Below are 16,974 nucleotides of genomic sequence, written 5' to 3' on the forward strand. Positions count from 1 at the left end.
GTTACTTTGTTTGGCATACTGAATGCATCATGGGTAGCTTGCCAGGCTTTGCCGTGCGGGTGAGATACTCTCGGTAGCTTGCCAGGCTCTCCAATAAGGCGGAGGAATCAAATTCGGGTCTGGGTGCTGGGCAAATGGCAAATATTTAGTTCAACCCTAGGGAACAGAGAAGGATCTTCTAAAATGGGCCTACTTAAACTTATAAGCAATTGATGGAATAAGTAATAATACTTTTTACCCATCTTCCAGAATTGCCGTACCATATTTGATAGGGTTCAAATATAGTTTGAACCATAGTAACACCTACAAGGGTGATTAGAGGCCGCCCCAAAAGCCTCTATCCCTCTCGGAAAGCCTGGCAAGCTACCGAGAGTATTCAGCCTGCACGGCAGAGCCTCGCAAGCTATCCGTTGTGTATTCAATATGCCAAAACCAGTAATTACAATGGGTCTCATTCCCGACCCTGAAGGCATCATCAATATGGCAGCATTGAAAAGGATGAGAAAGGAGAGGCCAATAAAATCTCAAGGCCGAACTAGGCTGCCACAATGAAGGAAGACAAAAATGATCGTCTGTACTTTCAATGCACGTACGCTAGCATCAGATGCATACATCGAGGACCTGATGGTACAAGCGCAAAAGATCAAGTACGACATCATTGGTCTGACCGAGACAAGACACAAATCTCATCACGCCGTTTTTGACACTAGAGAAGAATTGTTCCTCGGAACATGCGATAAAAGAGGTGTCGGAGGCGTCGGTGTCCTTGTCAACACGAACTTGGCCATGAGCATTGATTCATTCAAATGCCTAACAACCGGAATTGGATGTTTACATTTGAATAGATGTGGCTCACTGCCTGCAGTTTCTATCTTCGTTGTCTATGCACTAACATCTAATTATGATGAAGGAGAAATTGAGAAGTTCTACATGGAACTGGAGAAGTTCTATAAAGAAGACCGCACCTTCTACAAGATCATTGTGAGTGATTTTAATGCCACAGTAGGACCGAGATCATCAGCCGAAGAAATTCGCATCGGGACCCATGGCCTAGAATGGAACGAACAGGGTGAGAGACTGAGTTCATCACGTCAACCAAGACCATCCATGGTAACTCAAGATTCCAGAAGGCCGAATCTAAATGTTGGACATGGGAGTCTCCCGGTGGACGATTCCACAATAAAATAGACTGCATCATATTCAATCGACGGTTTTGCCTGACCCATGTTGCTGTTGTCCCAAAATTCCAAACGGGATCGGACCACCGTCTCCTTCGTGCAAAATTCTACTTCACAGAGCAGGGAGAAAGGGCTGCAAAGTTTAAAAAGAGAACTCCCAGAATGACTACCAACTGGGAGCTCTTTGGCACTATTGCGGCAACATGGCAAGATGCCATTGTTGACAACATTGACGAGGAATACGATCGACTGGTTCAGCACCTCCATGATTGTGCGAGGAATGCCAAGAGAGAGACAGCCACAAAAAAAGCCTATCTTCGAAAACTCTTGAGCTTATTCGCCAACGTGGTTTGGCGCATGCTTCAGGCAACCGCAAGCGAATGTTCGAGCTCGCAAAGCAGTGCAGAGATGTGATCAAGGAAGACCTCAAAGAGAGAAGAGCAGAAGTGCTGGTAGATGCGGCAGAAGCCGGGAAAAGTATTCATAACACCCGCCTGTCCTTCGCCAACTACAAGACCAAGATGACTGCCTTTCGACGTCCTGATGGATCTATCACATCTTCCAGAAGGGCAATGGAGAAGATTATCAATGACTTCTACTCAAATCTCTTCAATAGCCATGTCCACCTGCCGACATACCAAATTCCACAGGATGGATATGTTATTCCCAATGACATGCCATTTCGTCAGTAAAGAAACGAACAGCACCTGGCCCAGACAAGGTCAGACCTGAACACCTGAAGAACCTGCCATCAGTACTCATCAATACGCTGGCTTGGCTCTTCATACACTACCTGTCTGAATGCAAGATTCCGTCCCAATGGAGAACCAGCAGGACTGTACTACTGTACAAGAAGGGAGACATCCATGACATTGGCAACTATCACCCGATCTGCCTATTGTCTGCCATCTACAAGTTGTTCACTCAAGTCATCCTAAATAGGATTGGCAGAACACTAGATGAAGGACAACCATGCGAACAAGTCAGGTTCCGAAAAGCATTCAGCATGATTGACCATATCCACACGATAACCAAGCTCATTGAGGTTTCTCAGGAGTTCAAGATGCCGCTCTGTCTAACGTTCATTAATTTAAAGAAGGCCTTTGATTCTGTTGAGATGGAAGTGGTCATTGAAGCCCTAGCCAATCAGGGCATTCAAACTCAATACGTCAGGATCCTCTGTGAGCTGTATTACAGATTCACTACCAGGATCTCACCATTCTACAAAGAAGTAATCATTGATGTCAAGAGAGGGGTTCGGCAGGGTGATACCATTTCACTGAAACTCTTCAGTGTCACCCTCGAGAACATCATGTGACGACTGGAATGGGAAGGAATGGGAGTGTAGATGGTCGGCAACTACACCACCTCCACTTTGCCGATGATATTGTTTTAATAACACCAAACATTAGCCAAGCGGCACAAATGCTGGCCAACTGTGACCGTGAGTGTGGAAAGGTCGGACTACAGCTGAATCTTACGAAGACAATGTTTATGAGAAACAGCCTCGTTCCTGATGCTCCATTTGCTCTCAACAGAACGACCATCTCCGAATGCAACAGTTATGTGTACCTTGGTCGAGAAGTCAACATGACAAATGACCTGGCACCTGAGCTACACAGGAGGAAGAGAGCGGCTTGGAACGCCTTCAAGAGCGTCGAAGAAATAGCTAAGAGGACGAAGAACCTCTGGCTCTAGGCACATCTCTTTGAGTCCACTGTCCTTCCTGCATTAACATACACCTAAAAGACCTGAGCCCTACGCAAACAGGATCAGAACGCTATTCGGGTCTTCCAAAGAGGAATTGAAAGAGCTATGCTTGGAATATCACGTTTTCAACTCAAATAAGAGAAAGAATCCGGAGTTTCAACCTCCGTAGACGATCAAGAATCAGGGACGCTATCTCGTTTGCCAAGGCGTCAAAAATCAGATGGGCTGGTCACGTAATGAGATTTAGAGATGACAGCTGGACTAGAGCCGTTACCGACTGGATTCCACAGGATGTCAAAAGACCGCATGGCCAACCACCTACCAGATGGTCAGACTTCTTCATCAAGATCATGAACGATCGGTTTGAGGCTCTTCATGTTCCTAGAAGAAACAGACGCCATTGGGCTACACTAGCATGCAACAGGGACAAATGGAGACGTTACTGGCCCCCGCTCGAGCAAGTCGCTGATTAACGGGAAGTCAAGTGATCAAGTGACTTTTTACTTGTGAAGGTTAAATATTTCTTCTGAAGTTTTAGTGATATTTTACAACTAATTTATTCAGAAAATCAAATATTACCTGTTATTCCAAATCTGTTCTTACTATACTGGGACTCAACTTAAAAAAATAAAATAAAAAACCAGAATCTAGTAAAACAGAATCACAATTTTCAAGGATTTCCAGAGTGAACTACTTTGGAGAGAGTAGACTTGTATTTTAGAACTATATTTGTTTGATTATTCTGTTTTCTTTTTCTTGTTTTGGTTTTTTGGGGTTACACCTGGGAGTACACACGGCTTCCTCCTGGCTCTGTGCTCTGGTATTACTCCTGGAGAGGCTCAGGGATCTATAAGTTAGGATTCTGGGGACGGAACCCGAGTGAGCTGCATACAAACACCCGACCTGCTGTATTCCAGCCCCTCTGTTGTTTTCTAAGACTATTTTATGGAACATTGACATCATAATGCAATGAGCCCTTAAAATACTAAAGTACAAAGAAAGATACAATACAATACAAACAGAAGGTATAAGAACAAAGGAATATAATAAATTCATAAAAGTATACTTTACAACTAAAGAAATAGAGGAATTATAGAAATGCTGAAAAAATTACAGAAAGTCAAAGTTATCCAGGCATATCAAGAATATACATGTAAGTAGAAGGAAAAATGATGAGAAAAAAAATTTAAGAATTCTGTCATGGGGGCTGGAGCGATAACACAGCGGGTTCGGTTCCCAGCATTCCATATGGTCCTCCAAGCAATGCCAGGAGTAATTCCTGAGCACATGAGCCAGGAGTAACCCCTGTGCATCTCGCTGGGTGTGACCCAAAATGCAAAAAAAAGAACAAGAATTCTGTCATGGGCCAACTGCAATAGTACAGCAGTAAAGCACTTGCCTTGCACTTGGCCAACCTGGGTTGGATCTCCATATGGTCCCCTGAGTAGCAACAGGAGTGATTACTGATTGCATCACCAGGTGTGACCCAAAAAACCCCAAAATAGTAATTATATTAGAGAAAAGGGCCAGGATGTTAATACAGTAGATAGGGTGTTTGCCTTGCAAGCAGCCAACCAAAGTTCAATCCCCAGAAACTCTTATGCCGCCCCCCCCCCCAGTATCACCAGGAGAATCCCTGAATGCAACCCTAAACATCACCAGGTTGACCCAAAAAGAAAAAAACAAAAAGACTAAAGAATTCTGTCATTATATCAATTTTTTTTTTTTTTGCTTTTTGGGTCACACCCAGGTATACTCAGGGGTTACTCCTGGCTTTGCACTCAGGAATTACTCCTGGCAGTGCTTGGGGCATCAACCATATGGGATGCCCGGGATTGAACCCAGGTTGGCCATGTGCAAGGTAAACACCTTACCCGCTGTACTATCGCTCAGTTCCAAGGAAAGTATTCTTAAAAGATTAGAAAGAAACAAGAAGGGACAAAGAAATACAAGCCAAATATATCTAAGTAAAAAATAAAACATAGGTAATTTCATAACAATAAAATTTCAACTAATAAACTCAAATCTTACAGCCAAAATACAAAGACAAATTATCGAACAGAGTAACTCTATTAATGATATTTTTTAACCTCTATTAGCTAGCCACACAAACGGAAAAATTTAAGTGGCCTCTATTCTCTATCATGAAATCACCTTACAAAAACATATCAGAAAATTTTCTATTTTAAAATGGATATATCCAATGAAACAACCAAAGGGTGTCTCTAAAAGTAATCAAAAGAAAAACTGAAAAATTCTGTTTGGTCTTCTGTAAAACATAAAGTTCTTTGTATTTTAGAAAGTATAACTAAAAAGCAAGGAGGAAAGTGAAAACTGTACACCTCCTTACAGACAGCTGACTTCCTCTGTGAAAAAAAAAGCTTAATAAAAGCTGAATTAATATAAGCTTACCACCCCTACACTGCCTAGCACAGTACACAGAAGATAAATCTCACAATTAAGTGACTGAGTAATTTGTGTATGGATTACAGAGTACTACTGTAATATGCTGAGCAGAGCCCCAGCAGCTGAAGATCTCCGGTTCCAGCCACAACCATGCTTAAGACCACTCTCCACATGTTCAGATGAGCCTCACGCATGAAGGAACCGGCAGAGGAACCCAGGTGTGCTTAGGAACCCAGGGACTCGGGGCTTAGATCTCCAAGATTGGGACTGGGCCTCCTCCACCCAGATCCCCCATCTTCCAGTATGTAGGCAATACACCCACCAACTGCCCCCGGCACCGCAACGGCCAAGACCCAGAGACTATAAAATCTAGCTCCTAGAAGAGAACAGTGCAGAGTCTCCTGCCTCCGCATCTGGCTATCCTCACCGAGTCCCTGGAGGGTGGCCACGTGACATCTTATTATCTACTTTTTATTCTGGAGAACCTGGCAGGCTACCAAAAGTATCCTGCCCACACGGCAGAGTCTGGCAAACTCCCAGTGGCGTATTCAACATGCCAAAAACCAGAAACAATGATGGGTCTCATTCTCCTGACCCTGAAAGACCCTCGAATGTGGCTCTTTCTAAAATCTCAGGGCTAGGACGAAGGAGACATTACTGGTGCCTGCTTGAGGAAGTCGACGAACAGGATGACAGTGATATAGTGATACTGTAATATATACATATATCACTAATTTATTCACCTCTTAGAAATATAATTTTAAGTTCTAAGTAGAACTTTCAAGAATAGAAAATATATATCCACCTACCTTAGATTTGTCTTAATATATTTTTTCCTGCCACATTTGCTCATTATTAAGACATTTGTAATCAATGCTTTGCTCCTTCCCCGTTTTCTTCTTTATGGATCCTGCAGCAAAATTACAATGTTGAACTGGAAGATCATAACATTCTATTATTAAGTAATGTGAAAAAAACACAAAAAACTTAAAATTATGTGCTCTTTCTCAGATTATTTCCTACTGGGAAGAAAACAGTTTTTAAACTATACTATGGCACAGGTACCAGCTCCATCTGAAAATAATAATCACTGAATAAATGGAATATTTGTTGTTTTGTTAAAGTTTATACACAACAATTTTTGTTATTGTTATTATTTTTGACCATAACCAACAGTGCTCAGGGCTTGCCTCTGAGCAGTACTCAGGGGACCATGAGGTGCTGAGAGTCAAATCTAGGTTCCCTGCATGTAAATTAATGTATTTCAAACATGCTGAATGAAGTAAAAATGGAAAAGAAAAAGACAATAGGCTATTTTGGGGGGCTTGAGAGTTGGAAAGGACAAATGTGCACAACTCTAAGTACCTTCTAAGCATCTCTTCCAGCAATGACAATGATGTTGAGCCATTAACATAGTGCTTTCAACTTTCCTTCCTAAGTGGTCCCGTCTAAAATCTGTAAGTCGAGAAGTGTGCCAGTAGTCAGGTTTGCTGCACCTCACTAAGGCATTTGCTACTACCATTCCCCCCTTGGTACTGAGAGAGCAGTAGAGGATAAGGCATTTGAACCTGCTATCTGTGGGACCTCTAATGCAAGGCTGCCGTCATTCATTCAGATTAGAGCTTACTCTGTATTACTGATGCTAGCAGTTTTCATGGGAAAGGTTCTCTTTCCTAAAAACCTTACAACCAAGAAGGCTGAGCCTATGTATTTATTAAACAGTGGCGAGCACCCATGATGGGCAGGCTGTAAGCTAGGAAAGAATCAAATGTCCCTGTTCTCCAGTGTTCATAATCTAATAGGTAGACAAACGTCTAAACAAGGAAATAGTTTTATTTGAATACTGAGGATAATCATGACGCCATATCAAAGGAGAGAAGAAACTGCTGATGTATTGAATTGTGTGTAATACATTGCTCTGGTTCAGAATTTTCAAGGAGAAAAGGGTATTCGGTTAAGTTCTGGAACGGCCACCCATTTCTTCTTCCCAGAGGCAACCAGTGAAAAAAGGAACATTGAAGTGCAAAAGGGAACAGTAGTTTCCTGCAGCCACAGCCCAAGATACCCAAAGGGAAAATGCTAATCTCATACTAGAATAATGAGCTGCAGATAAACTTGATCCTGATTCAGATTTACCGAAGGATTATTTCTAACTACTTTCTAAGAACTTCTCTTGCCAAATCTAAAAGGATGCCTTTTTGTTTCTAGCTTAAGAGCCCTACAACATTTCTTCAGTCCAAAGTTCATCATCTTTGAACCCTTTATGATAACCACTTTTGTGTTTTTCTTCCATATTATCCAGTCCCTTTGTTGTCAGTCTTTTGAACCACTCCACAGACATTAGTATTCCCAACCGTCCAGTCACAAACTCCCCATTCTCTCTAGGTCAATACATCTCAAGTCTCATTTCTAGCCAAGCCCCTTCTGGTGAGCTCTAGTCATCATCATTATTATTATTATTATTAACTAAGAGCACATATGGCTGTGCTCTGGGGACCTCACTGAGAAAAGCATGCGGTTAAGCCCTTTGAGGGGTCTCCCAGGCTCTGTCAGATGTTTCTTAATGGTTTGTTTGTTATCTCCCCCAAACCCAAATCTTCAAAAACCACAACTCCCTTAGCCTGTAAGCCTCCTCCAGGGTGCTGTTATCTCAGTGACTGTTAGCACCATGACTCAGCCACTCTGGTTTCGGGTCCTCCTCCACCTCCATCCCCCACTTCCCTTAGTGCCCACTTCCTGATGGGGCACTGTGGTCAGCTGCTGCTAGTAAGGGGAGGTTGACTTACGTTGGTTTTTGTTTGGAGGCCATTCTGTACTCAGGGATTACGCATGGCAATGCTCAGGGGCTATGTGGGGGCTGGGGAATCGAACACAGGTTGGCAATGTGCAAGGCAGATGCCCTACTCTCTGTACTCCAGCCCTTTTATTTATTTGGCTTATTTGGGCAACACCTGGCAATGCTCAGAGGTCACGACTGGCTATGCACTCAGGAACTACTCCTGGCATTGCTGGGGGATCATATAGGATGCAAAGGATCGAACCCAGGCCAGGTTAACTGCTGCAAGGCAAACGTCCTGTCCACTGTACTATCACTCAGGCCCCCAGATCCTTTTTTTAGGTTTTACCTTGAGCTCTGTCACTAGCTGAGATCACATACAACTATTTCATTCCCTTGGACACCCTTTCATGTCGAAGCAAAAACACCAACTTTATAAATAATGTAAAATGTCTAAATTTTTTCTAGTGTACGCAAGGAACACTTAACAATCTAGCCTAATTTTTTTTCTTTTGCTTTTTTTGAGGGGGGTCACACCGGCAATGCATAGGGGTTACTCTTGGCTCTACACTCAGGAATTACTCCTGGCGGTGCTCGGGGGACCATATGGGATGCTGGGAATCGAACCCGGGTCAGCCGCATGCAAGGCAAACGCCCTACCCGCTGTGCTATTGCCCCAGCCCCTAGCCTCACTAATTTTACCTCCTTCAGATCTCTTGACTTTGCTCCAATCTCTACATTCTCAGTGTAGCTGCTTTAATTCTCATTGCTAGTCACATTTAAAGCAGTTAAGAGTCTACCTATGGGGCTGTATAGTATACAGGTAGAATGTTGCCCTGCACACGGGTTAACGCTGGTTCAATTCCCAGCATCCAGCAAGGTCCCCCAGCCCCACCAGGAGTGATCCCTGAGCACAGCCAGGTATGGTTCCCAAGAAAAACAAAAGGTGTCCCCATTATTACTTCAGTTCACTCAAACAATCTTAATCTCTCATAATTCACACTATACTAATTCAAACAGGGCAAATGGCAAATTCAATGATGGTATTTCTTCATGGATCCACCTCCCCACTCCCCCCCATGCTCCCTGCCCTCCGGCTTACAAATAAATAGGCTTGGGCCAGGAAGATAGTTCAAAGGATTGGTACACATGCCTTGCATACACAAAGTCTTGAGTTCAATCCCCTGCAGCACAGCTTTTCACCTGCTGACACATACATCCAACAGCCATGTGCAGTCCCAGTGATCCCAATGCCACCGGGCCTGATCTCTCCCATAGAAGCACGACCCAAATGTTGAACTGTCAGGCCTGCACTGTGGGGTGGAATTGCCAAGAGAGGCTTCCCTTTCTCCTGAGCTCCCATCTTATTTTCTTCCCACTCCAAAAAAAAAAGAACAGGTATATCTGAGCATTATAATTCAATATGCTTGGTAGACGCTCAATAAAATATTTCAAAAAAAAGATTAAAAAAAGATATTTCAACTGTAATATTAATACAATTCCTTTCATCAACTTCCCTGTTTCAATATTATCCTAAAGATTCACAAAATAGGTCTCATTTTACTACATACACCCCCCAAAAAAATCCAAGTGCTTTTTCTACAGCTGACCTCACCTCTAATCTTAATACACTACTGCATTCTCTTAATGGCTGGATATGGGGGTAACTCTAGCACCCTCTTCACCTACACATATATAAGCATCAGAACAACTCAGAGCTCAAATATTCTAAGATGCTCTTATGATGGAATTAAGCATATAGTCTTTTGTTTTGGTGGGGTGGGGATGGGGCAAACATGTGCTCGGGGCTTACTCCTTGCTCTGCACTTATGGGTTCACTACCGGGAGGGGGGGAGGCGCTATGGTGCCTAGAATCAAACAGAGTACAAGGTAAATGCCTAATAGGCTGCACTGTCAGGTCTCAGAGTTTAATAGTTTTTTGATCCTAAACATACCCTTGAGATCATCATCATCTGTATCACAGTTCATGTTATAACCTGAGGCTGCAATTTTGTGGTTTGTTTTTGCTTGGGGACCATACCTGGTAGTTCTCAGGGAACCATGTGGTAACAGGGATCAAATCTAGTACCTCTCCCGGTTCAAATGAGCTAGCATGCCAGCCATGTGATTTTAAATCACATGCCAGCTTATTTCCTTATGTCTAAAATCACAAAAGAGACTATCAGAGAGTATACACAAGAACTTTAAGAACTTTCTACCTACTAAAGAAAGCTTTACTTTTTATAGTAGAAAGACACTTTTTATGTTATAAGCAATTAATAACTATTCTAAGGGAATTCAAAAATTCTTTTTCCTTAAATGTGGATTTTTGTGCTATATTTATAAGGCCATTATGCTGACAAAAACCTAAGCATATTAACAAAATTAATTTTGGTGTTCAGCTTATTCACCATTGAGTACCTTGATTTACCTTCTGTCATAAGTTTAATTAAATTTCATTACTATCATGCATTCTTAATAAAAGCCCCTATAAAGTTTTGTTTTTTTTTTTTTTTTTTGCTTTTTAGGTCACACCCAGCAATGCACAGGGTTATTCCTGGCTCTGCACTCAGGAATTACTCCTGGCGGTGCTCAGGGGACCATATGGGATGCTGGGAATCAAACTCAGGTCAGCCGCGTGCAAGGCAAACGCCCTACCTGCTGTGCTATTGCTCCAGCCCCGCCCCTATAAAGATTCTTACAATATACTAATTAGAATAAAAGTGTTATATTTACACTTACAAAATTTTGGACATAACTGCTGTAATTAAAGCCATGTCTTAACTTTCTGGGAAAATTAGATATACATAAGAAACAAATTTCTGGAGCTGAAGCAATAATAGAGCGGTAGGGTATTTACCTTGCACATGGCTGACCCAGGTTCTATTCCCAGCATCCCAAATGGTCCCCCAAGCACCGCCAGGAGTGATTCCTGAGTGCAAGGCCAGGAGTAACCCCTGAGCATCGCCAGGTGTGACCCCAAAAAAGACAAAAAAAAAATCTTAAATAACTTTACCAGAATAAAAAAAAAATCCCTACAACCAATTTTTACAGATTAGCTGATACTCTTCATCTTTCTGTAAAACTACACTTAATGTTCCCCAGTGTACCAAGGGATTATTCTATCAGCTTACCAAACACCTTTCGTAAGGGTGCTCACTTACCAAACTTAATTATGCCAGCTTATCAAAATTACTCACATGTCACCAGATTTATGTCAGCCATACTTAGTTAATTATGCTAGCATGTAAATAAGTTGTATGCTTTAGAAAACCAAGAAAGGAAAGTCGTTGAAAAAAATTCCTGCTCTTGGAAGCTAGAACAATAATGCTGTAGGTAGGGCATATGGTCCCCTGAGCCTGCCAGGTGTGAACTCTGAGCACAGAGCCAGGAGAAGGTCCTGAGCACTATTAGTAGTGGCCCCAAAACAAAAAACAGCCCCCCCCCAAAAAAAAACCCCAACAACAAAAAACTGCTTTTGGACCCGCGATTATAGGTAGAAAGCACTATAAAATGTTAGGGAAATACTACAAAAATGTAGAGTTCTTTTTTAAAAAAATACACTAACAAACCATTTTAAAGTTTTTGCTCCTTTTTCAAAAACCATAAAAACTATCCAGAAATATGTTTTACCCAAAAAAGGGGAGGGGGCAGAAATAAACAAAACTGCAATTGGCAAAGTCAAAATGAAAGTAAGATTCTGGAAGGAAGCATCCCCCGGTAATACTAGGTGTGGCCTCTAAAAGAAAAAAGAAGGGTCAGAAATATTGTACAGTGGTTAAGGTACAGCCTTGCACATGGCCAGCAGCCCAGGCTCCATCCCTGGCACCACATACGGGTCCCCCAAGCACTGGCAAGAGTGATCTCTATGTACAGGGCCAGGTATAAGCCTTGAGCACAGCTGGGTATGGGCCCCTCCAAAAAATTTTTCAAAGATGGACTAAAAGACAATGGTAGTAACATAACCTCTAGTGGGAGTAGAAAGAGAAAAATAAAAATACACACAATTTTTCTCTTTGGTTTCTGGGATGAAGCAAGACTTTTGCTGCTTTAGAGAGTGGGAGATAGTGACAGGTTAACTACAATTTAGGTGGCAACAGCAAGTCAGATTTGAAAGATAAGGGAAGTTTGAAGCTCATAGAGTAAAATGATGGTCCTGCTCAACCATGGATGGAAAAACAGCAGTAGGATTTGAAAGATCGGGGAAGTTAGAAGCTCAGAGTTTAAAAGGTTGGTGTAATCTATCACATGAATTAAAAAAATAAATCTGCAGGAAGGCAGCGCTGGCAAGAGAAGCCATTCCAAAGGGCCACACACCTGAGGCTGCCAAGGACAAACCTGCGGTTACCAGGCAGTTAGGGGAAGATGACTACAGGAAACACAGTGAGCTCAGTGGCGTCACAGGAAATTACACCACTCCTCAAGTTTTGTAATTGCTGTGAAGTATTAGAATAACTTTCAAATAATAATCTTTACATTCCACTAGCAAACAACTTCTCTAGCATTCTGAATTATACATAAAATCAAGTTTTCTAACCCAGATTCAACTTCCATTTGTTTCAGGTACCTGCTTTATGAAACCTTTTTTGCTAAGGGCACACCTGGCAGTGGGCAGGCCTTACTCCTGGCTCCAAACTCAGGGATCACATCTGGGAAGCCCAAGGGAACCATAAACAGTGCTGAAACTGAACCTGCTTAGAGGCATGTAAGGCAAATGCCCTACCCACTGTACTATTTCTCCAGCCAAGAAATCTTAATTCTCTAGCAAGAGTGCCAAATGCTACTAAAGCAGCTTTTTCTTTTTTAATTTACTCCCTACGTGGTGCAAGCTTTTTGCTACTCAAGAGTTCTTGAAGAGAATAAGAAGGAAATGAAACCTATTCTCCATCCTCCAGGCACTATCCCCAGCAATTTAAAATCATTGGGGAGAGCTATTTGCTTGGTTAGCCATTATTGCCCGGGGGGGGGGGGGGGGGGGTGATTTTTCAGTAACACAATTACTGCATTAAGTACATCTCATTTAAGTATTAAGTATATTTAAGTATATTTCAGAACACCTATCTACATATTAAATGTAACTCTGCTGACTACAAATCAGTAAATCTGGCATAGTAGGTAAGGCATTTGGAATTAAAAGAGAGAAATTTCCACATACTTACCTGGATTGGTCGTCCATCCATTTTTGTTTGATTTTGTTTGGGGGTCACACATAGTGCTGCTCAGAGCTTACTCCTGGCAGACTCAGTGAATATATGGGGTGCAAAGGATCAAACCCTGTAAGCCCTTGCAGGACAAACACCTTGCGCTGTGCTATATCCCCAGCCCCCTCTTTACGAGGAAGCATCCCTATGCAGCCTCATTGCCGATCGAGTAACAAACTTCTTTACATGTTTCATCATAACCAATGCTAGAATATAAATTCCAGTTTAAAAAGTTCTAAGAAAAAAAGCATCTGTGGGCTATCTATGATCCAATTCAGGCTGCTGGAGATCATGAGCAAAATGGTAGAAATGTTCTCATTTTAACACTGGCTGTGTTGGGGGGGCGGTGAGGGGGGAGTATAACTAAGGTAACTGTAAAGAAACAAGTTTATTTCACGAAATTCTCAAAGTACAATATTCGAATCATATGAATCCTATGTCAAGATTTCACGAGATTTTGGCAATTGGTTTGACTGAATCCCTGTTGAAAAGGATGCACAAAGATGCTTCCTATCTGTAGAGAATTTTGAGACTTGAGCCTCACATGAGTTACTGGTGAGGATCTTCTTAGAGCCAACATTCTTCCACACCAGTCAAAATAGTGTTTTTAACAATCTCTAACCCAGATCCCCATGTCATTTCCTAGCCTATGCTTTTTCTTCAAGTTCCTGGTTTAATTTAATTTAGCTATCACAGGACTATATCAATAAAACTTGAGATGTCTTCATGAAAGAAGTAAATTCCCACTAAATGCAGGCTTTTCCTCTTCCTTCCCTCCCACCCCCCATTGTCTGATGGATAGCCTAGATATTAGAAAAAGAAAACCCTGTAAGTGAAAGCATATACTTTTAAAAATAGCATACTACTGTGCTATTACCATGATAAAAAGAGTACTTTATGGTTGTTTAGGTACTTTAAGTTTGCTTTAACTGGAAATTCGCAAAATGATGAGTTTCCTCATAGCCCAGGGCGCTCCACTTAGGTGTGGTCCAAACCAATCACTAAAACAAGTTCACTTCCACCCAAGTGTAAAGGATGAGACACTTTCCCTGAAATCTCCATTTTTATCATTGGAATATGCTAATATTGAAAACGCCTTCAATGAGCAATAATAATTTCCCAAAGTTGACATTTACACACAGAATCCATCCATTCAATAAGGTAGAAATAACACATTTCAGAGACATTTCAGGATTAACAACTAATGCCTATTGCACATCTTCAATGGTTCAGCTGTTAAATGTTTGTATTGTCTAGTTTTATTTTAAAAGTCTAACGGGAACAGGACATTTGTGGGTTTTCCAGTAGACTGCCCACTACAACAATACACCTGGCTCAACCTTCTGCCCAATACTCAGAGACTATTATTAAGTTGGGGAAAACAAGATGAGAAATACATGTTTATACAGGCAAAGATTCAGGTAGGATCTTTATACACACATTAATAATCATCAACTCCTCCTTACTTTTCATGACATGGTCATATCCTATACAAAGTTTTTTTTTTCAGTCATGAAAAGACCTTTCTTGGTGGCTGATGGAGTCTGGAGTCTATTAAAATCATCAGTAAAAGCAGATGTCATTAACCTTTTCGGACAATGCCAAAACAAAAAGACTAAAGAGTTCCTCGGTGTTTATACATTCATTAAAAATTTATTCATATACTCTTACAAAAGTAAGCATAGAAAACATCAGTGCCATTACAATTTCACTCTCACCCAAAGGATCGCTTGCATCACAGGCAAGGCATTTGCTTACATTTATAGATTTACAGAATCACCAAAAATGTCTCTGTAAACTATCAACATTTAATATAACAATACTTTAGTGTTAACTGATGTAGGGGCAAAACCACTTACTGTCTTTTTTAAAGTTGTGTTTGGATCAGTAGTTCCTTGGACATCAGTTTTTAATAAGGTGCATGGATCAACCAAAACACCATTTATAAATTGCTTTCTTTAAAAAAGGATATATATACTTTAAAACCCTTAGACTTCTAGGACTTAGGAAAGTTTGTTATCTAAAAACTGTAACAAGACTAGGAGAAAATGCGGTACCCAATTTGGGAGGATTGGGGTTAGTTGACTATGATGACATATACATATATATATATAATGACATAAATTTTCATAGTGAACTTCCATCACTGCACCTAAATTACTAAATCATCTCGAAGGAAGGTAGTCGCAATCCCACGAACCGGGCAAAAAAAAAAAAAGCCAAAACGGGGGGAAAAAGAAAAAAAAAAGAAGTTTGATTAAAGTCACATTAAGTTGCACCGGAAAGGGGGCTCTTTCAAGTTTAGTGTGTGTCCTTCAGGTCCACGTCGAAAGTCACTATTTCTGAAAATCTGAGGCCAAACTAACAACAGCTGCTTCACCGAGCACCGTGGCAGGAAAAAAAAGTCTGATTTGAGAAGATTTCCTCGTACACTTGTAACAGGCGGTGGGTTATTAAAGAACTAGGTTTAATCCGGTGTCCCACTCAACAGGTATTCGGAACCCGGCATAGGTTTTCCTTTAAAACGAAGACATAAAAGAGCGCGACAGGGGAAAGCCACTCGTCTGAGCCGTCGGGGCGGGGGGTTGGGGGCTGGGGGCTCTTCCTTCTCCGCAGCCCCGGGAACAAGCGTCTCGGCGCTCTCTCATCCCATCGGGGGACCGAAATGACTCAACAGCGACGTCCCCCGCACTCGGCTTTCGGGGCAGGTCGGGGTGAACGTTAATGCCCGTCTAAACCCCGGGCGCCAAAAAAAAGGAAAAGAACAGAAAAAAGCTGGGGCAAAGGTGTTCCCGGGCCGTCGGTGACGGTACACAGAACCCGCGTCCTCGGCCGGCGTCACCCCCAGCCCTGCGGGGTGTTTTATTATTCTCGTCCCCCCCCCCCCACCACCTCCTCCCGGAAGACCACACGGGCACCGCACGGATCCGACTTTTCCAACTGGTACCGAGTTCGCCGGGAGCGAAGGCGGGTTCGAGAGCGGAGAGGAGCCCGCTCCGCGGTTTCTGTCTGAGGCGGCGCCGATGGCGGGCCGGGCGGGCGGGCGGGCAGGCGGAAGAGGCGAGAGAGAGAGAGAGAGCGAGAGCCGGCGAGGGGGAGACGCGGGGCCGAGGCGGCTCCCTCCGGCTGCGAGGCGCCCGGCGCCGCGCCGAACTCCCCACCCGGCCCGCCGACCTGGCTCCGCTCCGCCTCCAGCGCCGCGTCGCCGGCTCCCAAGTCTCCGGGTGCGGGGCCGGCGCGCCACTTACCCGCCGCGAAGGGATTTACGTAGCGGACCTCGTCACTGATTACGGACGCGAGGAGGTGGAGACGCCGAGCCCGACCGCCGCTCAAGAGCGGCGCCGCCGCCCAGCAACCCGGCGCCGGCGCCGGCGGCGGCCCCCACGTCGTCCCCACGTCAGCTCTGATGCGGCAGCCGCGGCCTCCCAGCCGATCCGCGACCGCAAGCAGCGCCGCAGCCGGCCGAATCGCGTCCTCGCGCCCCGCCCTCCCCTCCCCCACTCGGAGACCGCCTCCCGGAGGGACGCCCGGCGCAAAAAATCCAAGCTCGAACTCCGCCCCCTGCCGGCCACCGGCGGGAGTGCGGCGCCGACAATCCAACAATTAAATGGAACGGGAGGAGGGGCGGGCGGGCGGGCGGGCGGGGGCGGGGAGGGGGGGGCGCTGTGAGCAGCGGGGAGCAAGACGGGTCAGGGGCGGGGCA

The 16,974-nt window shown here is 43.5% G+C and overlaps 1 protein-coding gene across 13 annotated transcripts in view; it reads right to left on the bottom strand.

Annotated features, from left to right (window-relative positions):
* CREM (cAMP responsive element modulator) overlaps positions 1 to 16,743 on the bottom strand; it is an 88,074-nt gene extending 71,331 nt beyond the window's left edge. For 2 of the 13 annotated variants that reach the window (XM_056131603.1, XM_056131626.1), the window contains exons 1-2: positions 16,520 to 16,740; positions 6,104 to 6,204 (exon numbers count right to left, since the gene is read on the bottom strand). In XM_056131603.1, coding sequence (XP_055987578.1) covers positions 6,104 to 6,147 — 44 coding nt within the window. In that variant the 5' untranslated portion in view covers positions 6,148 to 6,204; positions 16,520 to 16,740. Of the gene's footprint in view, positions 1 to 6,103; positions 6,205 to 16,519 lie in introns of all 13 variants that reach the window. The other 11 variants (XM_056131618.1, XM_056131609.1, XM_056131651.1 and 8 more) reach the window with 9 other exon arrangements.
* Positions 16,744 to 16,974: the final 231 nt, after the last annotated feature.

Source organism: Sorex fumeus, unplaced genomic scaffold (genome assembly GCF_029834395.1).
Source record: "Sorex fumeus unplaced genomic scaffold, SorFum_2.1 ptg000007l, whole genome shotgun sequence".
NCBI lineage: Eukaryota > Metazoa > Chordata > Mammalia > Eulipotyphla > Soricidae > Sorex > Sorex fumeus.